Below are 24,887 nucleotides of genomic sequence, written 5' to 3'. Positions count from 1 at the left end.
TAATTTTGGGTCTTTATATGTGAAAATACATTACCTGGCTTTTAAATTTTAGGACAGGGATCCCTTGCACAAGGATGAACATTTTAGGGGGACCGTGGCATCCAAAATATCGAAAACTAGGCTATTTCAAATGAGATATTTTGCATAATAAAAGGTTATTAGATCATGAGTACATCATCATAATAAGTCATAAAAACGAAAAGCAAAACAACCCATTTAGACCTTCTCCATTTTCTTTGCGGATGTATAACAATCTAATAAACAGTCTCAACCAATCTGAGGTTCGTTGACACAATGAGGTTTTTGTTTGTGTGTGTGTGTGTGTGTGTGTGTGTGTGTGTGTGTGTGTGTGTGTGTGTGTGTGTGGAGGGGGGGGGCGGTGGGGGAGAGGGTGGAGGGGTGGATAGTGATAGTGAAACCTGAAATGAACTACATTGTGGGGAAGATGAGGAAAATAGATTAATGTCTGAATAACTAAATAATATCATAGGCTTAGTATAAATAAATATAACACAAGAATGTGTGTTTGTGTTGGTGAATGGCACATATTATGTTTTGCTGAGGCTCAGATGACACAAGATGCTAATTGTGTATCAGCAAAGTCACCTGCCAAACATTGTGACTGCCAAAAGAAACAGAAATCATAGCCTTCAGTAGGCTACTTAGATCATGATGTTGCATTTCATTTGTGGTGGCGCTAGACGGCTGTGTGTCTTCATTTCATTCGGTGTCTGTCTTCATTTAATTCCTACAGTCAGTCCTAGCCGTGGCCTGCACTTGGGAGAGCAATAATGAGCATATTATTTGATAAAAATTAAAATGACTGCTAGTACGTTATCGGCTGTTCAGCTTTTCTGATTCGTTTATCTTGGGTGCACTAAAAAAAGAAGGTACAAAAAAAATAAACTGAGGTCCCTCCCAGAGATAGTATTTTGTACCTTTTTTTTCTGAGAGTGATGAATCAAATGGGATTCATCCCATATCCCAAAGAGCAGAATGGGATTAAGGCATCAGAGAGAAGATCTGTCCATTAATGTTCCTTATGTTCTAGAAAAGGGGTTCTACTGATGGGTTGTGAACTTGTGAATTAAAAAGGGTCGTAGCACGAAAAAACACTTATGCAAATCATAAAACCCATTTAAACATTTAATTACCTTAAATAGGCTTATCGCTTACCACATATTTTGTTCGTTGACTTTAGGTGTTGGCAGAAAATCATCTGTCTCTTGGTAGAACCTACTGTCTATGGGTAGAACCAGAGGCTCTGGGTAGAACATATGGGTAGGTCACGTGCCTCGTGCAAAATAAAAGTAAACATGGTGCAGACTACATGAAATGGGAGTTTAAGTCACTCGTTAGTTTGGTGAAGCACACTTCTGTTTTTTTAGGCAAAATATTGTCGGTATTTTTTATTATTATATTACACACAACGGCTTTCGTGTCAAATTCTTTTTTACATTTATACTTTTCAAGAACAGAGGAAAAACAAAACGCATGCGTCGTGTCGACACCAGGGGTCGGTAAAGTCTCATTATTAACTTACTGTTACGTACTTTCCCATGGCCGCCTGATGTCATGCCATGTCATGCCAATGGATAGTATGCATAGCTTTATGCAATTCACGCCATTTTTTTTATTTATATATTTTTTAGTAATGTCACTTTAGAACAATTTAATATCTACATCTATGCAACTGCAAATTTATTTGTCAGTTTTACAGGCTACTCCTTGTAAACCTGAAGTAAAATCATCACAGTGATGTTACCACACAGTGAAAGGTTAAAAGTATAATATGCTAAATACATTTAGCTATAAATAAATAAAATAAAGTTTAATAAAACATTTTGGTTTACCCTAAAGCCTCGATTTCATCGGTTACCATGTTTCTCACCAAGCTTTGGGGGGAAAAATGCAGACATAGGCCTAGTTTCTGTTTTGATGACATATGATGTCAGCTGAGTAAAGGCAGATTGGCACCACAGTGAGCCTGAGGGTTTGGTTCAGGAATTGAGGCCAAGAAAGTGGCTGCCTGCTTCCAACTGCCGCAGACAGATTGAAAAATGGTATTCGTTTGCTCAGGAAATATTTAGACTAGACCACCACTGAAGATTTCTTCTCTGAAAATGACCTTATCTAAAGTGCGTTGAAGTACCAGTACTTCCCTTTAAAGTAATATTTCACCTCAAAAATGAAAATTATGTGAATTGGGCCCAGGGAAAGCTGTGCTCACCCTTCATTGTATTTCATTGTGACAGAACTATTATGTTTGGACTTCTCAAAAAGAAGTTGCAAAAGAAAAGACTAGGAAAATCTTCAAAGAAAAGAAAAGAAAAGAAAAAGGGGGGGGGGGGGAGGTTGGGTAAGAGAAAATGAACTGAGAGACTTTGACGAAAATTCAAAAATATGCCTGGGGGAATTTTCACAACAAAGTTTTTAAATTACTCTAGACAGGTTTGAAAATGCAAATTACCTTGGTATATCTCCCTCTGCCATGGTAGAAAATCATTGAGGTGTGTTGTGCTGTAAAATATGGTGTGTAAAAAAGAGAAAACAACATTTTATCACACTCTGCCATATAGCCTATAATACAGCTTGACAGAGAGGGACATATTGACTTCCCCATCAACTACACAATGTACCTTTGCATCTTATAATACAAATTGATCACATATTTAAACATTTAAAAATGGCAGAGGCGTCAATTGGGTATTAGGTGTGAGAAATCAATGTTCTAACAAAAATGAGAGGCACAAGCACAAGGTGATGAAGGGTTTGATAATTATATGCTAAGAACATACTGGAAAGTGAGCAAAAGTTTGATTTTTCAAGGCTCATTTAAATGGCCATTTAACAGATGAGAGGAGGCATTGACTGCTAATTGCAGTCCCCATCTTTTCCGCAGACTCTGATTGGTTCTCATTGTACAACTCTATGATGTTGTGCATTACCTAGAATAGGGACTGAAGAGTTCAGTGAAAAGTCAGACAAGCATACCATTTCACTATCAGTGTATTTTTTTTTTTTAGCTAAATAAGTCAAATGACTGAAATTTGCAACAATGTTTGTGCAAAAATTATAACAGCTTAACAACTTTGTTCCTTATCTACCCCTATAGTACCTTAAAGTAGTTTTATGTCCCCTTAAGGTACTGCTATGAAACTTTTAGGGCTAAATAAGGTACAAAGATGTCCCTTTAAAGTTACTGCCCCAATGACAAGCTGTTGTACCCCTAAAGCTACAATTTTTGCTCATTTTTTTTTTTCAGGGAGATAATGAGATCTTATATTGAAAGAGAAACGCTCACGCAATAATAATTAGAAAGTCCGAAGTAGAACTATGACTATTTTCAGATCTGAGTCTGAAGATAAAAGACTTTGTGATCTGTCATTTTAATGTTCAAAGAGTGTTCTCAAATTCAGTGGAGGTCACCAGGTCGTTGTATTGTTGCATGTAAGTAGGTGTTCATACAGCTGGATGCCCTGAGGCCTGTTTCACACATTATGGCTGTGGAGTGGGTGCGTAACCCAGGCTGTCATTGCGATTTCTGCTGGAAAACAGAATAAATAAGAGTAAAGAGATAGGGTGTTTTTTTTTCTGGAATGTGCTCACTCTCGTGCTCCAGCTTCTCGTGTGCATCTTCATTAAACCCTTTTGACGAGCTTACATTGGTGCAAAAGTCAACAGCGGACTGTCACCTTACAGCCCATGTGGCACAGTACAGAGGACAACGGCGAGGGCTGAGGGTGCCATATGGGACAGGACTGCGGAGGAGGACCTCAAGGGCTGAGGGTGCCATCTGGGACACGGCCTTTGAGCTGTTTTCATGCCCTTCCACTTCTGTTGATCAGGATGTGCAAGAGAAGAAACTCTTGTTCTCCTGGAACGCCAGTACTAAATAAACACACAAACACACATCAATTTAATTTCCCATGCATTCCTTACCCAAATAACTTGATATGACTTCCCAGCAGAGACATAAAGTAACAATGATATTTTAATGAAAAGAAGCCGGTGAAACATTTCTTTTTAAGAAGAATGTCTACCGATGTCAATGCACAGTAGCTACCAACGGTGCCTTGGAGACAAAGCACTTACTGTACAACTGGAATTTTAAACACACTTTAAATACATTTGTAATATCAATGGCCAAACAGAAACTTGATAAGCAAAAACTTGATGTTGCAATATTACAGTTAGTGCGTTTTCTTTGTATTGTGACATTTCTTTTACTGCTGCATATACCATTGCATCTTTTTGCTCATGTGTTATCACATCTACAGTATAACTGTGGCTTCTAATGCAATAATGATGGCTTAATATAGGCAGGACTTGTAATAGTTTAAAACGATTTTCTTTCTCTATAGCTAGCATGCAAAAGCACCAACTGAAACAGAAAACATTAGTCAATGAGCCAGAAAGTGCTTCTTGCTCTCTTGAAATTAAATTTAGACATATCTCAAATCCTCATCTACAATAAATCATTCGAAAAACTTGAGCCCGAAGTCAAATGTCCAGACTGAATCTTATGACTCAATTGCATCATAGGTATAAAAAATATTAACGATTGCCTGAGAATGTTAACAGTTCCTTGCCTTGATCACATTGCATGTGATTATCACACTCCAGCATCGGTTTTGCGGGGTCAACGAACAGTCAGGTTAGTTTGTCATATCAACTTCTTTGATCTGAAAAACTGAATTTGCAACATTTTCACACAATAATGCCTTTAAAATCTTGTTGATTTTACAACCCAATTTAATATAAAATAAAAGTAATGTAAAACACAATCTATTCAGCATCATATCTGCTATGCTTACAGAAAGGACAATAATAGCATTGTGAGCTGAGCTGTGTTTGTGCTATCCAGTGTTTTGTCCTAATGTGTCCCCCTTTCAGCTCTTTTGGAGTAAGGAGGAACATTGAGAAAGCCGACAAATCAAAAGAGCTCATGGATGGCGGAGTAAAGGTTTCTTTTCTATTTCTGTACAAATGGTCCATTTCCTCTGTTTGAAGCAGATGCTCAGCATGACATTTAAAGTTCATTTCTACTCTTTTTACAGAAGAAATATACAGGTAGGAAATATATGTCTATTAAATTATATAATACCCACTGAATAAGGATGGCCTTTCTTTCATATATGGGCCATTCTACAGAATTGGTTCAAAGTCAGAGTTGGAAACATCTTGAAAACAAATGGTGTATTTTCCCTCAAATTGTTCATGCACATTGTATAATATCCAAGGTACACATTTCTAGTAATTGTGCAGTTAATTCTCATATTGGATTTAGGTTACATCTACCTTGTAAATATATTTTTTCCTATTTTATTTTTAAAAAAATCCACAGGTAAACCAATAACAATTAGGCTACAATACCAAACACCATCATAACATCTTTGTTGATGTTTTGGTTGTGACTGCACATTTTCGGTAGACAGTAATGTTGTGGTAGCGACCACAAAATAAATGATTCAGTGTTCAGTACATATATATTAAGCCTACTGATATTTTAAATATTATTGTGGGTTTCAATAGGCTATTAGAAATATTTGAATGATTTTTAAATGTGCTTTTTGGTTGTGCGACTGCAGTTTGCACCAATTCTAGAATGACCCATTTAGTTTCATAATCAGATTTAGTATTTCATACCATACTTGTTTAACTTTGAGTTACTGGAACACAGAACACTACGGTGGTCGAAGTTTAGTAAAGTTGGCAATACACAGATTCGAACGAGTTATTAATCCAAGAAGTTTGAATCTGTGAATTTATTGCCAACTTTACTCAACTGGTGGAGGAGAGAACTCAACGCGTGGCAACTGAATTCAAGAAGCTCTTTCCTTGATATCGATTGGTGGTGGCTTTCCTTAAGGGAGCAGTACGTCTTAATCCACCGGCACGGTGCATACTCAGTGGGATCTTCAGATGGTGCTTAACAGCCTGCGTTTACCGCCTTATGAACCACTTGAACAAGCTGATATTAAGAGTCTTTTGATGAAGACTGCTTTTCTCTTGGCTATAACGTCAACCAGAAGAGTAGGTTAGCTTCATGCCCTCTCGGTGAGTCGCATCTCTGATGGGGTCCTGAGAACAAACAGGTTACACTCTGGCCGAATCCAGCTTTCCGACCTAAAGTGTTGTCTGATCACTTTGTGAACCAACCCATTCAGCTTGCGGCGTTTAATCAAGAGGCTTCCCAGACAGCCGTGTGTCCAGTGAGAGCATTGCGACAGAATGTGTTGAGGACTGCTTCATGGCGCACCACTGATCAGCTGTTTGTCCGTTTTGATGCCTGTCAGAGAGGCTCACCCTTGTCGAAGCAAAAAGGTTGTCTCATTGGGTGGTTTTCTTCAGTTGCAGCACGTTGAGCTCTCGACCACCGTAGGGAACCTCTACTTTCCATACCGGTCATATAGCATATGGAACAATACAAAACACTGTTACTGTCATAGTATCTTTCCTCCATATCTGATGCAAATTAATAAAACATTTTGCATACTTAATAACAATACTCTAATAATTTTTTTGTACACAGAATACTTGGTCTCTTTCCCCCTATACAATGCAAATGTGTTGAGCATACAAAATCAAATAAAATGTAAATGATTTGTGTTCTGTATGTGGAAAGCAGTGGGATCTCAGAGCTGAACAGAAGAAAAGCTCTGCTGCATTATAAAAATGTACTCCTTATTCTATACCATGGTTTAGACATAATGACAAAATCTCATTTCCATTGGCCGAATTGATTGCAATTCTGTGGCTTGATGAGATCATTTTACTTTCAGTCAGTCAGTCTAAAGACTATCAAAGACACAACTGACATGCTTCGGGAGTGTTTCATCTTTCTATGGCGCTACGTGTTTAGCAGCAATCCCTACTTTCAGAAATTTAGATTATCTGACCATATAAATACATGAATTTATCACTGATATAGCATTGCACTAAGCATATACATGGCATTGCACTAAGACTTTTATATTGCGCATCTAGTTATGAGTTCATTATAATAACTGCAGAGTTTATAAAATACATTAGGTCACAGTACTCATTCATCTTACTTCTCCCAATTGCCTACATTGTTTTAGCCCCGAAATATGAAAACTCATTTCACTTTTTTATTGAAATTACCACATTATGAAGCCAGACATTCTCTCTGTGTGTATATTTTGGGAAGTTACATAAATTGCTTCATTATAGTGGTGACACAAACAGAAGAGGACAGACGAGGTTAAGTAACATATGTATTGCAGGAGATGATGACTTAGCTGACAGGTAACACTGTGTTCTCTGTGCAGGTGAAGGACTCTGTGCGCAGGAGGCTGGTGAACAGAAGATCCAGGCAGACAAAGATGAACGGATCAGGTAATACAGGTAAGTACTCAGGTGAGTAATCGGGTTGAGTATGTGGGGCTTGTCAGACGAGACCAGACAATGAGGTGAAGAGAATGACGGTACAAATAGGGTGTGCTGATGATCAGAACTCTGGTGATACTTTAGCCAAGAAAGACGCATCTCTAGCCAAGCATTCACATGATGCATCTCATACCTTTTATACTACAGTTAAATCAGATCAAATGCATTCATATTATGAACAGCAGCTACGCTAATTATTTCCCATCTGCCTTTTTTTGTTGTTATCTCAGGACGCCTGTCCCGAGATAACTCAAATAGAGTTCGTCAGCTCCAGTTATGTATCCAGCCTCTCATGGAGACTTCAGATGCCCCAACGCCTGTGATGAGACGACTCGACGCCTGTGAAGAGACGACCCAACGCCGGCGATATGTTATGCCCTAAATTTCATGATTAACTAACTGTATTTTTGTATGTATATTTTTGAAATGCATTTTCTGTAAAGCTGCTTTGAAACAATGTGTATTGTGAAAAGCGCTATACAAATAAACTTGAATTGAATTGAATTGAATACTGAACGGGTGGGCGGAGTGTGATAATCTGGTGTTGATGGCTTGAGTGATGGTCTCGCTGAATCCGTGACAGGGTCATTGAAGGTAACACACACCGACCTTTTACAATTAGAGATCTATAATGCCATGTCTAATTTATGTATAATGCCATGCCATGTTTAATTCACAAAAAGAGGCCTGGTAAATACCCCTCATTATCATCTCCATTCATGTTTCAATAAAGCATCAATGATAATGTAGAAACACATATAATTATATCATCAGCACCTCATGATTTGGTGTTAATGAATGATTGTTGTTCCAAAATTAAAATGTGTGAATTATTTATGGACAAGATAAGTGAGGGTGGGAAAATCACTCACATTGTTTAGATGTTCTTGATGCAGACACAATTTGAGAGGTTTGAAAAGGGGCAAAAAAGGAGAAAAATACTACAATAAATGGAAGGATACATAAGTGTCTTTCTAAGTAATAATTAAACAAAACAAAAAAACTTTAATGAATTGTAATCAAACTGAGAAGCCTATCCAAGATCCCGAACTAATGTCTCCAATAAGCATTTTTTCTGCGTGAATAAAACACACACAAGCCATAGGCTTTCAAATAAGTGCAGTTAAAGGATTAGCCTATTCCTGATAATTTACTCACCCCCACGTCATCCAAGGTTTTCATGTCATTCTTTCTGCAGTCAAAAAGAAATTAAGGTTTTTGAGGAAAACATTCCAGGATTTTTCTCCACATAGCGGACTTCAACGAGCTGAAGGTCCAGATTGCAGTTTCAATACAGCTTCAAATGGCTCTACAGGATCCCAGCTGAGGAATAAGGATTGTATCTTCAATTAAGTCCATTATGGAGAAAAATCCTGGAATGTTTTCCTCAAAAACCTTAAATCTCTTTTTGACTGAAGAAATAAAGACATGAAAATCTTGGATGACATGGGGGTGAGTAAATTATCAGAAAATTTTAATTCTGAACTGAACTACTCTAAAGATCAGTTCTTTTCAACTCCTATCTCTTAACTCAATGACAAATCAAAGAGAAAATGTGTCCATTGATTTCCATATTTGTCAATTTATTTAAACCAGTAATAGTACAAACACTATAACTAGACTTCTATACAGTTTTAATTAGAAGGCCGCACACGGTTTAATGAGAGCATGATGTCATAATCACACGTCTCTCCGGGGAAAGATATGAAACACCTACAGTGGCAAATGGAGGTGATGGTCAGTGCTTTCTTCCTTAGTCCTGTCCATGTTAAATTAGACTACTCACTTTTTTCTCAAATGTGTGATTTCTCAAATGTTCTGATTATTAGCTACATCATGTAACCAAAATAAGCTCAGATTCACATTTGTAGACAAGACTATTGCTTTTCTTAACATTTGTTTTTAATTTTAAAGTTTTTTGACAATTTGAGTTTGATAGTTCGGTTTTCTTCAGAAGCGTTCATTGATGTCTGATCTGTCTTATGTGCTGAGAAAACAGCAATCCTGTATGAGTCAGACCTTTCATCTTTCACTAACAAGGTTAACCAAAACCCACAAACACTCACGCTTTTCAGAACCGTTAAGTGGAAAAAGCCCACCACAGCTGCTCTGTTCTTCAGTGGACCAATCTCTTGTGCCGTGTCGGTCATTGTTAGCACCGTGAAGGAACCAAGGTTGAGGCACCTTCTGTACATTTAGCACTGAACAATTACTTTCAATCTCACACAATCTCCTCCGGTTTCTTCAATGGCCAGGCCACAAGTGAGGGACAACTCACTTAATACATCATAAATCCAATCTCCAAAATGATTTCTGTCTGTTGCCATAGAATTAAACATCAATTGAATGTCTGAATGAATGTAAGGAAATAATGAAATAATGTTTTTATCATTTGTAGATAATTATCACCCTGCTCTGGCTTCTGAAAAAATGTACCTATATGTAGAGTTCACTGCCGTTTCCAGCTGAAATGAACACTTGAGGCAGTAAAACACCGACATTTTTGTTCCCCTTTCACACAAATTATAATTACAGGGGCAGATTGACTGAGCACTTGAGATGCGGAGCGAGTCGACTCAAGTACAACAAAAGAGCTCAAAGCTTTGTAGAAGGAAAGTAAAATGGCATGGCTGCTTCGGCAAATACGTTTTACCTCACATTTGCTTTTGTTAACACTATCAGTTAGGTTTAGTGTATGGTTTAATGCAGGTAGTACGTTACTCTCAACCTTATAGTGCCATTTAATTTCCGCTCTGCCGTAATATGTGCATTAACCAACATAATAAAATGTTGCCACAGCCACGTTTAACTGTTTTAGAGAAAAATTAATAGTATTTAGTGCCAGAATTTCACTTGGAAACCGCCATGAAACCAGCAACAAGCAATGAAATATCCTATTTTGCAAAAATGTACCCACAGGCACTCTTTTTTCATGACACTATAGACTGTTTAATAAACCTGCATATGCAAATGGTTTTCATTTCACATCTAAAGAGATATAATAGGCCTACTTTCTGCCAGGTTTGAGTTCAGAAAATCTGGAAGCCCTTTAGAGTGGGTATGTGTTTCTCCCCAGTTTCATGCCTCATGTCTGCCAGCAAGAGGAGGCTTAATGTATTATTCTCACACCTGTCCCTCATTTGCCACATTAGTCATAACTCTGCAGCAGGGATAATTGGTATTCATGAATGTGCTTGCTGGAAGTTATTCATTATTGAGATACATTAACGTGAATTAAAAGTAAATGAACAAAAGGACATGGAATTAAGGGATAAATGGGACCTTTGGTCAGCCGTTTTATATGGTGCGTGTCCTTCTCTATTAACATCTCTGACCTTTTTCTCTATCAAATGCATATTGGATTTTATGGATTTATGAAAGTGGATGTGAAGGAGCCACCGCAGAGATATCGGTCCTTCAGTTTCATCTGTGAGTCTGGGTACAGAATAGTGCATTTCTTTCAAAGAGAAGAGAAACAAGACGTTAAATCAACCTCTGACTCAGGTCTAAATTTGATTGTTAAATCTCAACAGTGCAGGGATACATGAAATCCTAATAATTACGACTGATCTGATTAACCCTTGATATATTCCACAGACAAACTGAATTCCCTCTATCCAGTTTAAATGTGAAATGTGACTCAGCAGTTTCAGCTGACTGGCAAAACCTGTTAATCTCAGATAAATGCGGGTTAGACACGCATATATTGTTACCATGGTGTTCAAGTAATAATACAGTAGTGTATTTTGTTACATACTCCAAGGAAACACTGTTTTGGCTATCAATATGCTGTTTTAAATAGAGGCAGCATATTTGGTTGGCATTAAACTTCCTTAACTGACAGAATAAGGAACAAGGACTTGTTTATAACCAAACATCTATCTGCTCTTAAACTCTCACACGCACATAAACAAATATAAACAAACAGGTGGTATATTCTTTAAAATCGCTCCACAGGGATGAGCAGGCGAGATGGTTTTCCCTGTATCCCAGCATCCGTGATTTTAGGCTCATCTCCTAAGGATGGCAGGCACCAGTAAAATTTCCAAAACAAGCCTGCTGTTGTCAAGCTGAAAGGCTGGGTATATTTTACTAAAGTCTCTTAGATTCAGAACATGTCCCAGACTGTTTTGCAAGTGTCTGTATTTGTGACTTTCTCTTCGTGTCAATTTCCCTTCCTCTTTTTAAAAACTTGCTGGTATGTCACAATGTTCTTCCAGCAGTAACCACACCATTTCAGCATGCGACAGTGTTGTGTGACAAACTTCGCTCTAGATACAGTACAAACAGCATAAGTATGCCCTGGTCTCGTGTCTCGTTGTCCCTGTATGAACCACATGGGCGATGGTGTCGTATGAAAAAGTGTTTGACTAGAGCACATCTCGCACTATGTGGCCCTGCTGGTATGCATTCCCAGACTCTAGATAAAGTATCATGTGACTGCAGAAGGTGACTGTCATAAATCAAACTGGAATGGTACATGGGACATACTGTACACACATTTACACACAAAAGTATGTGGGTATGTCTTCAACATTGCTTTGGTATCATGTCATGTTCATGTATGTTTTTTTTTGTCTTTTATTTTGTAATTTGGCTTAGTCAGTGGCTGCATTCCAGTCCACAATTGTCATGCCCTTCACTCGCTAACTTCCCTCCATCTCGTTCACTCGTCATTGCTTACGTTGCACGAGTCCCCACTACTGGCAGAAACTGCAATGGGCTGAATCGGAACATCCTAAGCCCTTGATCACTTGAAATCAGCTATGGAGTTGATTTATTATTTAATTTGTTTCCACCTTTAAGGATTTGTTTAATGCAGCATCCAAATGTATATAGGTGTGTTTAGGTTGTTTTAAATTAAAATATATATATAATTAATATACATAGAGTTGTTTGTGGTGGTGGTGATTAGATGAGATCTACGGTGGCGTCACATTCGTGTTGCATTGTGGTATATGGAGCTGCCTGAAGTGTACGTGAAGTAGACTCGCTCCCTCTGTCAAAATCGAGGGAACGAGGGTCTGTCCATATAAACTTCCCTCGTCCACTTCACGAAGTAGAACGCACTTCAAAATGGCGGCAGGGGTGCGTTCCACTTCGATTTTAGACATACAGTACACTTGCGATTTCACATTCCCCTCGGGGGAATCCCTGCCACCATTTTGAAGTGAGTTCAACCCTCGTCCCCTCGAGTTTGACAGAGGGAATCTACTCCGATGTACAATTCAAGCAGTGACACAATTTAACTTTATTGTGACGTCACAGCAGATCGCACTTAACTGTAGTGTATAATATATTAATTATTTTGATAATTAATTGCATAATTGTGTACAATATACAATGTTGAGATTTAATCGCATGATACCTTATGTTCACACTCAAAGTTTATAGCCTACTATGGATTTTATATATTTTCTCCAACAACTTATATGCATACAGAATGGTGCATAAAATAAATTCATACATAAAAAGGGGTTTAAATGATAAATCAGCTCCATGGTGAATTTCCATTAGTGTGTTCCAATTAAACCTTAAATGCAAGTTCCGCCAGTAGTGAGCACTCATAAGCAATGACCCACATCCGAGTGAACGAGACGAAAGGGAAATTAGGGAGTAAAGGGCATACAAATTGGGAGTGGAACGAAGTCTGGTTCCCTGGTTTTGTCATGTGATTCCCTTGTCCTCATGGTTGTTCTGGTCATGTGTCCTGTTTTCTCATTGGTTCATTGTCTGATTATTTACAGGTGTTCCTTGTTAGTCATTAGTCTCTGTGTATAAATAGCCCTCATGTTAACATTGGCCCTGTCCCAAATGGCACCCTAAGCACTCGCGGTCTTCCTCTGAGTCCGCACTTTCATGACGTAACGCCGCTTTGACTGTCGGGAAGAAGTCTGCTGCAAAATGCGCATCAGTGCGGGCTCGGCAAAAGTGCACATCGAGAGCGCAAATCGACCGCAGAGCTCGCGAGCACCCTTCTGAGAGCTAAAATGACAAATGGGACATCCTACGGTCTCACGGACTTAACAGACACGTGCACGCGGCAGCCATTGTAAGTCCACAAGACCGAAAGTGCATATGAAGTGTGCCATTTGGGACAGGGTCTCTTGTCTAGCTTTGTAGCTGGTACTCTGTTTGGTTAGTTTATGTCCATGTTCCAGTTTGTTTCATGTTTATTCTCAAGCCAAGTGTTTGTTTATGTTTATATTTGTTCAAGATTTGTTGATAAAAACTACAATTGGGTTCTCAATAAGCTCGCCTCAGTGGACTCTCATTAAAAAGTAAAAGAATTTAGTAAAAAGTAAAAAAAAAAAAAAAAATGTAAGTTTTAATCAATTAACAATATTTTCATAATTTAAGATCAAAAGTCTGCATAGAAAAGGAATAAAACATATTAATTATATGACTAAAAAGCATATTTAAAAGTATAAGGACCTTCATATAAAAGAAACAAAAATATTCATTCAAAAAAAAAATGGTGAAATGTTACTAACTAAAAATTAAACCTCTGGGACACTAAAAGGTCAAAAGTTTAAGAAACACCCATATCCTGGATGACCCTATGTAATCACTCACGATTCAGCTTCTGTTAAGGGTATGAGTATGTTAAGTCAGCAAGCATAATGTTTTATTGGTTTGGCCAAACAAAGATAAATGTTAGTATCCATTGCCAAGCCAAACTTTCACCAGTTGATACAGTTCATCTACTTTTTGCAGCTCGTGTCTGAGTTTGAGACTTCAGTCCATGGCAGTTCAATTCCAATCATGGTGCATTAGTCATCCATCTGCCCCTTCAAACTCACTCGGTCACCAATCCGTTAACCCTGGCAAAAACTCCAGCCTAGAATCACATCAATCTGTTGGTCTATTAATCCATATCTCTATTCAATCAAGCATGACTAGACTAAGGAGGACCAAAAATTAAAAAAATTAAATTGAAATAATATAGACTGCCATTTTGAACATTGGGGAGCCCTGTATTCAACAAGCAATTTTCTCAATCAATCCACTCAATGAGTTCTGTACCAAAGGAGCTCTGACTCATCTAACAATGTCTCCTTTTCATCAGCTCTCCTTTGTTAAATAAGGAAGAAGGGACTTTATTGTTCATATTATACTAATACATATGGACCAGGATGTGTTTTTTATTCATTAAGCTTCTCACAGATCTGTACAAATGACATTAGCGAGGGCTTCTTACCTTGCTCATGCTGTGCTTGTGTAATAGTGCGCTTTGATAGGGTGCTGTTGAGATAACAGACAGCATTCCTGTAGATAATGGCAGGCCACAGAGGTAACAGACCACTTGTGCCGACTGCCTGGGTTCTTCTGCTGATGATGATATCAGCTATGCTGCTGGGAAAAGGTTATTTCCATCTGCTCAAAGTACAGGAGCTATGCCCGCTCCCTCTCTCGCTCTCTCTGGAGGCAATAAATGTTTTGTCAAATTGGATTCAGAGCAAAGAACAGGACATATGACTTTTACTATGCAAACAAATGCCTTATTTATTTACTAATCATAATGTGAGTGATTGATCAATGAGGATGACAAAGAGCTTAGATAAATTCATTCATGTTTTATATTTGGGATCGCTGAAAGCTAAAAGATTTTTTTTTTCCGGTGTTATTGAAATAAGTTTCTTATGCCCATCAAGACTGCATTTGTTTGAAAAAAACTGTAATATTGTGAAATAGTTTTACTATTTAAATTACATTCGTTCTGTTTTAATATATTTTACAATATAAATTATTTCTGTGATGGCAAAGCTGAAAAATCAGTATCACATGATCCTTCAGAAATCATTCTAATATGCTGGTTGCTGCTCAAGAAACATTTCATATTATTATCAACGTTGAAAACAGTTAATATTTTTGTGAAAACCAAATTATTATTTTTTTAGGATTATTTGACAAATATAAATAAAAAAACAGCGTTTTATAGCTCTTATGACACTTTTAAAACGCCCTTGCTAAATAATTATGAACCTTATTTTAAAAAGCAGCTTCTCAAAGTGCAGTGCACAAGATAAACAATGAATAAATAATTCAATAAACATAAAATAAAAGAGCAAACGTCAGCAAGCAAATGCTATAAAAAATGTGCCTTAAGTGCATTTATTAAATCCCATACAAGACAAATATGGAGAGTTAAACAATCAAGAAAAAGGGTACGTATTGTCTGGAAAAACCACATGGTTATTCCCTATTTGGCTGGAGTAACTGAGAAGGGTTTTCTCTAAGCATAACATTCTAACATCCATGTATTTTAAACCGATGACTACATTAGGACAATGTTTGGTCCATCCAAAGGACCGGATTCCCAAAAAATATTTTGTATGCAGTTAAGTGCGGTGAGGAAAGCAAAGATCTGTATATAGAGGAAACCAGACCCCTTTATTGAGCATAGACAGGCAAGTTCTTTGGGGCAGGACTTTGGCAGTCTCCACTTACAGCTAAACAAATACAGCTTTATGATCATGAGGTAAGGATTCTGGACAGAGAGATGGTTTGAAAGAGGTGTAAAGGTATGCATAATATCAAGTTATAATCAGTTTCAATAAGATAAGGAAAAATCAAATAAAAGCCTACTTCAATTATGAGTTTTGAGCTAATGGCACAGTGAAAAAAAGACCATGAGAGAAACACTAAAGTCATTAAATAAAGACCTATCTGAGCACTATCAGTCTCATGGCTTGACGGATATGATGTGACTCATAACATTAGGAAATCAGGCAGTTTGTAATGTCCTCCCATCAAATCCTTGCCTCATAGATGTTGTGATGTCTGTCTATTTTAGTATCTGGAGCCAAAGCGACCTGATTAACAAGGTAAACTGCTGCCAGAGGCATGGAGAGTACCAACCCTAACTACTTCTGCATTCCCCTGAACACACAGAGCAGATTTAGGTGGAAGAGGCCTTGGAATGCAGCACATGTAACTTCAGTGATTTCATGCATGGGAGGATCTCATGGAGCTTTGATTAAAAAAGCAACGGTCACATTGACTCAAACGTGCTTCAAAAGGAAACACAAGAACAAGAAGAAGCACAACAACAACAAAAAAAGCTATTTTTGTCTATAATGGTTAGAGTCGGACTTGTAACCTGAAGGTGGCAGGTTCGATCCTCAATACCGACAGGAAAATGTCTTCCACCCTCAACACCCTGAGCAAGGCAACTAACCCCCAATCGCTCCCCGGGTGCCGCAGAAAAAATGGCTGTCCAATGCTCCGAGTGTGTGTATGTGTGTGTTCACTACTCACTGCTCCTAATATGCGTGCACTAACATGGATGGGTGAAATGCAAAGGACGAATTCTGAGTATGGGTCAATTCACTTAAAACTGACACAGAATATTTTGATTTGGTCTGGTTTTGAGCAATCAATCTTTAGGGGCAGCACATAAGTAATAGTGATTTGAGATTTTGATTCATCCAAGTGAGTCAAATATTTTTAATCTGACGCATACAAGCTCAATGGCAATCTGTTCAGTTTCCCTTTTGCAGGCTAGATTTGTATTTTGGCGTGTTATGATTGAATCACTGAATGATTCATTTAATCAATTCATTAAAAATAAATCTTTAAAAAGTTGTTTGTTTAGAAATCATTCAATACGAGACAAAAAATCATTCAATAGGAGATAATGATTAATTTCCTTAAAAGATTAATTCAAAACTACCACTATGGGGGCTTTGCAGTGATTTTTTAAATTGGACATCCAGTTAAGCATTTATCTTCTTCATTTGCTTGCCGTGAATGTAATTGCATGGAAGAGTGTTGTTTGTATCAAAGTTGTTAAGCATGACAGCTTCTGACCCACCAGCAATCCTTTTATAATTTACAAGCAGCAATATACTTTAAAATAGCATCTGCAGTAATAAAGTGAATGAGAGGCACCCTCATCCTCTTTAACTTGATTGGATGAATGATATATTCAGCTTACAAACACCTCAATATGGTGCTGGGAAGTTTCAGTCAACCCTTGTACAGAATCACCATGCCATTCTGGACAGCTTCATGTCAAAACTTGAACATAACCTGTGACACCACATGTTTTCACTGGGAAATACATATCCCCTACTGAACATGAACCACAACATACTGCTTTGAATACACTGCTCACATGTCACAGTGCCCATATTACAGTATGACCCATGGCCATAATGTATACTGTCAAGCACTGTATGTACACTCTTAAATGCTGTACATGTCTCTGTGCTGTGTGTTCCGTGGTTGACATTTACATTTAATCATTTAGCAGGCACTTTTATCCATAGTGACTTACAAATGAGGAACATCGAAAGTAGAGTCAAAAATAGTTTAGGACACAATGCCATTTTTAAGCATAAACTAAACAAGAACAGAAGTGAAATGCAGAAAAAGAAGAGTTTTTTTTATAACCAAAAAAAGCGGAAAACAATTATTACCATAAAACTCACCATGAAACCTGACCATAAAAAAATCCATTAGAAAAGTATTTCTCACTGATTCTGTCACATATTTCAGCAGGATCCAGTCCACAAAGAAATTACAAACTATTTGTTGATCCCAGAGGTCATAAAGTTGGTAGGGCTATTAACTCAGCAGGGAGTTTGAGCTAGTGTTGGATGATTTTTTTCAAGTGCTTATGTAAATGAGGCTAAAAGCAATTTTTTTGTTGTTGTAAAAACTAAGTCTAATCTTTCTAAACTTAAAGGGATAGTCTCTCTCTCTCCCTCTCTCTCGCACGAATGCACACACACACACACACACACACACTAACTAGCATTAGTCGCTAATGCGCCTCTTGACATCAGGGGAGTAAGGTTTACCTACACAGCTCTCACTAGCTGGCCTCTGTTACACTCAATTCAATTTGCCAAAAAAGTCGAATTTTAATATTTGCAATTATCCGTTATCAGTCATAATAAAAAAATAATTATCCAGTGATCTGTATAACCAGAGGTTTAATATTGTGCATATATATTAAATACTGTATGTTCTGAGTGCCTCTTACTGTGCCACATTGCACACCATTTTCAGCGTTAACAGACCAATCACCTCAGGGAGTCTAGCAGGAGTCTTTTTGCGTCATACCTGGGACACATTAAGTTTTTACGATGAAGGCACTTCAAGGCAGACTTTGTTTCGATTATGTTAAAACAATCGCTCATTCACAGCTCTAACTAAAATGTGAAGGCCCTTCAAGCACTTTCAAATGAAGCTTAAATATTCACCTTCCATAGGGTCCCGTTCACATTACATATCTTTCATCTGGAGTAGCCTACACAATGGAAGATATTTTGAAGCATGTTGGGAAACAAACAACATCGAAACTCATAGACTTCCATTGTATGGAAAAACAACAACAAAAACACTATGACATTTTTCAAAATATCTTCTTTTATGTTCCTCAGAAAAAAAGGAAAGTAATTCAGTTTTGGAAAAACATTAGAGTGAATACATTATTTTTCACTTTGGGGTGAACTATCCCTTTTAAATGTCATCATTTAAATCACTTAAGTGTTAAACGTGGAGTTGTCGGTATTAAACTACAAATGGGATTTGACCACGTGTGTATTGACTAACTCTGAAAGTGGTTTCTGCATTTTTCTGCACCCTGAGTATTGTTTTAGACTTACTGTACCAGGGGCTTTCGCACCAGGTAGTTCTAGGAGTTTAGTTCTAGGAATTAGCCACCAGGGTGGTTCCCTGAGAACTAACGGTTTCCTTAGGAACGTTTTCCTGGTTGCATTCGCACCGCCAGTAGGAAGTGACGTATGCTGTGCATGTTGTTGTGACTTTTATTTTGACGGTGCGGCAGACCTTTATTTTGACGGCGCTGAGAACACCAGAGCCTGAGTACACAGTGCTCGCATTCTCTGTGTTCATTAGTTTACGATCCGTCAAACAGTCCTGTCTAATATGTTATTACATAGAAAGTAGACAGTATCTGAAAAGGAATTGGCGGGTGCTGGTGTTGGGTTCGGCCAATCAGCGTACACTAACGTCACAGATAGTTCCTATAGTGCTGGATTAGACCCTACTCTGAAGTATGAGCTAAATTAGTTCCTCCTAAAATCGTTCCTAGTTCCTGCGATGCGAACACGCCAAAATCCGGGTACTTCCGTCATTCAAATTAAAGTTCTAGAACTTTGCCAACACTACTAATATCACAATGAAATTAGACGTATTATATGCTTCAGATTGATTAGTCTAGCTTTGTTGTTGAACACAGATCAATGAGAAATGCTGCACTCGAACACCTCTGGATGGTTTGACATTTAGAGAGAGATAATTGAAGGTCAGTGATACAACACATCGTTTTATCGTTGCTGTAAATGTGGGGGCATAAGTTAGCCTGATGATATTTCTGATGACCAGTCAATGGCCATTATGCAGACACTTTATGGACTCCACACCACTGAGGCAATTAGGATCTATTTAGAGGCTTAAACAGAGTGGCCTAGACTATCCTTCAACTCATTAACCCGACTGAACATAATATGAGTTTGCTCCAAAGTCAATATTTGAGAAATATGCACCGAAACACTAGAGACAAGCATAAGGAAGGGATGTAAGAACCCAATGTCCTACTTCAATGCATCTTGAGACAACAGAGGGCATTTGATGGCTTCAGTATAACTACTGGGAAGAGAGTAAAGGACACATGCACTCACTATACACACACATAATGATAGAGCGGAGTATTGAAAGAAAACAGCAAAAACAACAAATCAAGAACCTCTCTACCGTGCCCACCGAAGCGTGAAATGGATGTGGAGCATCTAATCGGCTGCTAATAGGACAGTCGGCTGTAGTAGAGTATAGACAAGGACTCAGGTTTGGACTCTCTCTCCACGTAACAGCTCGTGTCTCACACAAGGCTGTTACCTCCTTCCTTCCATGCACTTGCCTCAACCGTTTCTGCAGACGAATGCTTCTCAAACTCAAAGATGGCTTATTTCCTTTCAGCCCCTTTGAAACAGGAAGCAGCCATCCTCTGTTCACAGGCACTGGGTTGGGAATGGGAGTTAAAAGCATGCAAATTGGTGCTTATAGTTGAGGCAAACAAAGCAGCAGGAATTAAACAAGAGGCAGTGCGGAAAGAGGTGGGGAGGCCTGGTTGACTATGTTATGGAATTCATGCTGGGAAAATGTTGATGTAAAAATAAATCCTGCCAGCTTGTCAGCAAGAGTGAGCTGCTCTCCCAGAAATCATGTCTAACATCACATCACACATGCAGCAGTGCTTTTAAATATAAAAGTTAAGGTCAACATTTGAGGTTTTTGAATAGATTATTGTGTCCTCTATAGGGTCATTAGAGTCTGTCTGTGATGAAAACAGGAACTTGGTGGCTGGTGACTGTATTGGTGTATTATACTATAACATTCAGTGTTGGGGAAGCTATTTTAAAGGGATGTTTTCTAAACAACAAGCTGATTTAAGTTTAACTGCAGTCAAAGCACTCAGTAAAAGTATGACAACAGACAACTCCTAAATAACTGGTCTGTAAATAATGCAATACTTAGAAATGATAAATTGATCATTAATAAAGTATGAAAATACAATGATTAAACACATTAGATATATGCTTTCAAATCAAGTATAAAGCATGTATAGCTGTATTTATAAATTGCTTATTAATGTCTATTAATGCTTTATAATGATGAATTAACTGTTTACTAATGCTTAACTAATGATTCATAGCGTGCAGTTATTATAAAGTGTTACCTTCATTTTCTACTAATGCAATTATCTAGCAGCCTATGAAGGAGAGAGCCAGCTCTCAGATTTCATTAAAAATATATTAACTTGTTTTCCTAAGATGAACGGAGATGAAGAAGGTCTTACGGGGTTGGAACAACATGAGGGTGAGTAATTACTGACAGAATTTAAATTTTTGGGTGAACTAACCCTTTAAGTGAAGGTGTACATTATTTTCAAATGCAACTAATGCAAGTATTAAATTTTTAGCACCACTCGTCGAATTGAAGGCAGGAGTCACTACCGTTACACCCAGTGGCAAAAAGACTGGGCCTGAGTCTGAAATCGCATAATCTCTTGAGTAGGTATTTTGAATAAGTAATTACTTCACGAATGCAAAAAAAAATTATGTTCAATTTGATCCGTTTTAAGTTACAGGTTTAGTCACTTACTCCATCAGAACAGAAGTCAAACCATAGGCAAACAAATATGTTGCTCAAAAGTGTTTGAATGTGCATTGCCATCAGCAGCTGTAAAGATGTCTACGGCATGAGACAGATTTGGGATGCAGATGAAATGCGGTATTTCAGCAGCATTCAGCTCGACAGGCACAGAGTGTATTGACTGCTCTGAATACATAAAGATGAAAAATAAATAAAAAAAGCCAGCATCCAAGCAAACAAATGAACAAACAGAACTATTTTTTTTAAAATATCTGGAAATAAGCTGAAGTTCCTAAAGGCTACTAATGAGATCCAATATGGTTGCAACCTTTACATTTTTTTTTTAAAAAGTGCACTAATCCAGCAAAATCAATATTTATTATGTCAAATTAATATAAATAGTATATAAATCAATTAATCAATCCCACTGCATGAAAAGGGTCAAATCTGGGAATATCTGGCCATAGTAACCTGCTGTGTAATTTCAGGTTTGCGGGATGTATGTGGAAAAAATACCTGAGCCAAGTAACACAGAACAGCAAGTTTCCAGAAATACTTGGAGTACACTGACATATACAGGAATCCATGAGATATCATGGACATACAGCTGAAACACTGGCTGTGAGGAGTGATGGCTGTCAGGTGTGAAGACCTTTCATATGTTAATGACTGGCAGTTAAGGCACTTGCTGTGTTCTCAGATGGAGGGAGGGGGGTGAGCCAGGGAAGTTTCACAAAACAGCCTCAAAATAAATAACTCAAATAAATAGAGTCACAACTCTAATAAAGTAACAGCCTCAAAATAACTCTAATATAGCTAGCTTTATCACGTTTGACAGAGCCATTAGAGAACATTTCTATGTATGATTTATAATGTGAAGGCATCATTCTTTCCATTTTATTTAACAGAAATTAAGACCTGGTTCTTTATGGTGTATGTGAAAAAGTGGTTTCTCAAGCTGTATTTCTACAAATAGTTATTAATGCCCCCCAAAAACTCAATGTGTATATGTGTCTCCTTCTCTTTCTCACGCAGTGGACTTCTTAAGATCCTCTTATTTCTCTCAGACAATTGTAAACAATCAAGGAAATCCCCGACACTTGTTCCAAACTATAAATAGATTGCTTCAAGTTAATTCTGTTACCACCTTGCCTGTTTCTCAACAGGTATGCAATTCCTTTCTTCAGTTTTTTTAATTCTAAAATGTTCGCAAACAAATTTCTGTCACATCTGATTCCACTGCTTCACTCTTTCGTCCATCTGGGTTTGCTGGTGTTTCTCTCACTCATTTCTCACAGATTGATTCTGAGGCTCTCATAAGGCAGGTATCTAGCATGAAATCTACCACTTTGCTTGCTTGATCCTATTCCCATAAGCTTATTTAAGTCTTGCTTCGATGTTTGGTGCCCTGCTATCCACAGTATTTTAAATGATTCCAGGAGACTGAGGTTGTGCCAAAAAAGAGAAGAAAATCCTGATTTTAACAATTTTAATCCCATCTCAAAGACGTTCAGAAGGTTCTTTCAATCTTTTAATATCTTTTACTAATATGTTTTACCAATCCAAATAAATATTTTCTGTTACTAAACATTTTATGCATTTCAGGTATCCTACCAGATTTATAATGAGGCCAAGAGTTAAGTATTCATTGTTTCATTCTGGAAAAGCCCAGCTGAAAGACTCAATCAAGGTTGTGGTAAAAAAGCCAATGAAAGTCACAATAGGAAGTGTAGAAATTTACATAATATAGCTTTTTTTTTTAAAATAGGCTATTAGCCTGTAGTGAGTATTGTCAGTGGTTACATTACTGTTATTTTTGCAGTAGCTGGGGACGAGGTCAACAGTGGAGGACAGAAATGGTGGAGCTCAATGTAAGATGAGGAAGATGTTGTTGATGTGGATTAATGCAGGAGCAACAGTAGCCGCGTTTCCATTATACCCTTCAAATTGCGCAAATTGAAAATATGCTTAATGGAAACACGTAATTTTTGCAAAAGCTCCCATTTATCGCAAAAAAGTAAAAGAACCTCAAAGAAATGCCACAACTAAGACCTTGAAGCAGAAATGGGAGAAACGCCAAAGAAACACCTCATACAGTAGGCTATATGTGCCGCTCACAGTTTAAGTGTCTTTCCTTACCATTAATGACTGGATAATGACTTATCTCCTTCAATTAATAATAATGGCTAGTGTGGCGGCTGCAATATATAAACCTACCAACATTCGTTGCCATGATCTTTGGAATGACTTCTCATGAGAAGGAAAAATTAAGTTTTAGTCGCATAACATCGGTTAATGGAAACGCCATCATTTCGCAATAGTTTTTTATCGACATTTAGAATGTTGTTTTCTGTTGAAATTGTTGTTTTCTGACTGTTTTTGATACTTTTGATACAATTGTCCCTAATAAAAGACAAACAATCAATTATTGGTTAAACTTGACTTTTTCTCTCTGCCGACCTGGCCTGCAACCAATCAAACCACTCACCTGTAAGGCTTTGGGGAGGGATATATTTAAAATGTAACTAATACAGTCAATTTTCTGTAAGAGTTCTGGGTGGGATCAATTTTAAGTTTACCAATGAAATGACTATCGAGGAAAGTCTGTGTGCTCAGTGGGCCAATAGATGTCTGGTTAGGGGGTGGGTTTAGCTTCAAAGCAGCCAATCCAGTTTAACAATCAAAGCGGAGGGCAGAGTGGCACAAAGTTGTTAATGTCCCCTGAAAATTACTTGGCATGGCAGCAAATGGCTGCTGCACTGAAGAATACCTCAATAACATACATCCGAATTAGTACATTTTCGGCAGTATACGGAGCCGTGGTATTTCCCATATCTGGTCAGTGATACTCCCAGATTCGTCCAAAATTCTGCGGTGTATACAGGTCTGTTTACACATCTTTTCATGCAGCTTCCATCAAAGTGCCATTGTAAACTTCAATTATTTGTTTTTCTTTACAAAAAGTACTGGTAAGTTATCCACATGATACATACTGTAACGTGCTTGAAGGATATTTGTATTAGAGAGCAGTTTACACTAAAATGATGCTTGGTAGACAGTTTAGAGAACAAGTTATTCACAACACCACATGCAAGGAATCAAATGCATTTCAAATAAAGCATAAGAGTAACAGAATGAACCAAATTGAGAGAGACCCCGTGACCCACCATCCACAGCAGATACAGAAGATTTCTATGTTCATGTCTATGTATTTAGGCCCTACTATTAATGGCCAAGTACACAAGGAGGAGTACAAAGGCCAGATGACATCTGGTTCATCTTAACATTGAGGAAGACACTGCACTAAATTTAAATATTGCAGACACAACAGACACAGTTGCATAATG

The 24,887-nt window shown here is 37.8% G+C and overlaps 1 protein-coding gene across 2 annotated transcripts in view; it reads right to left on the bottom strand.

Moving 5' to 3' along the window:
* The window catches only part of il12ba (interleukin 12Ba), a 176,178-nt gene that overhangs the window by 115,272 nt on the left and 36,019 nt on the right, over positions 1-24,887 (bottom strand). The window contains exon 2 of one of the 2 annotated variants that reach the window (XM_079630871.1): positions 2,471-2,520. In XM_079630871.1, coding sequence (XP_079486997.1) covers positions 2,471-2,493 — 23 coding nt within the window. In that variant the 5' untranslated portion in view covers positions 2,494-2,520. Of the gene's footprint in view, positions 1-1,176; positions 1,249-2,470; positions 2,521-24,887 lie in introns of those variants that run through there. The other variant, XM_079630872.1, reaches the window with a different exon arrangement.

This window comes from Phoxinus phoxinus (assembly GCF_949152265.1).
Source record: "Phoxinus phoxinus genome assembly, chromosome: 12".
NCBI lineage: Eukaryota > Metazoa > Chordata > Actinopteri > Cypriniformes > Leuciscidae > Phoxinus > Phoxinus phoxinus.
Note: the sequence above shows the minus strand (reverse complement) of the source record. Positions and strands in the feature narration are given on the sequence as shown.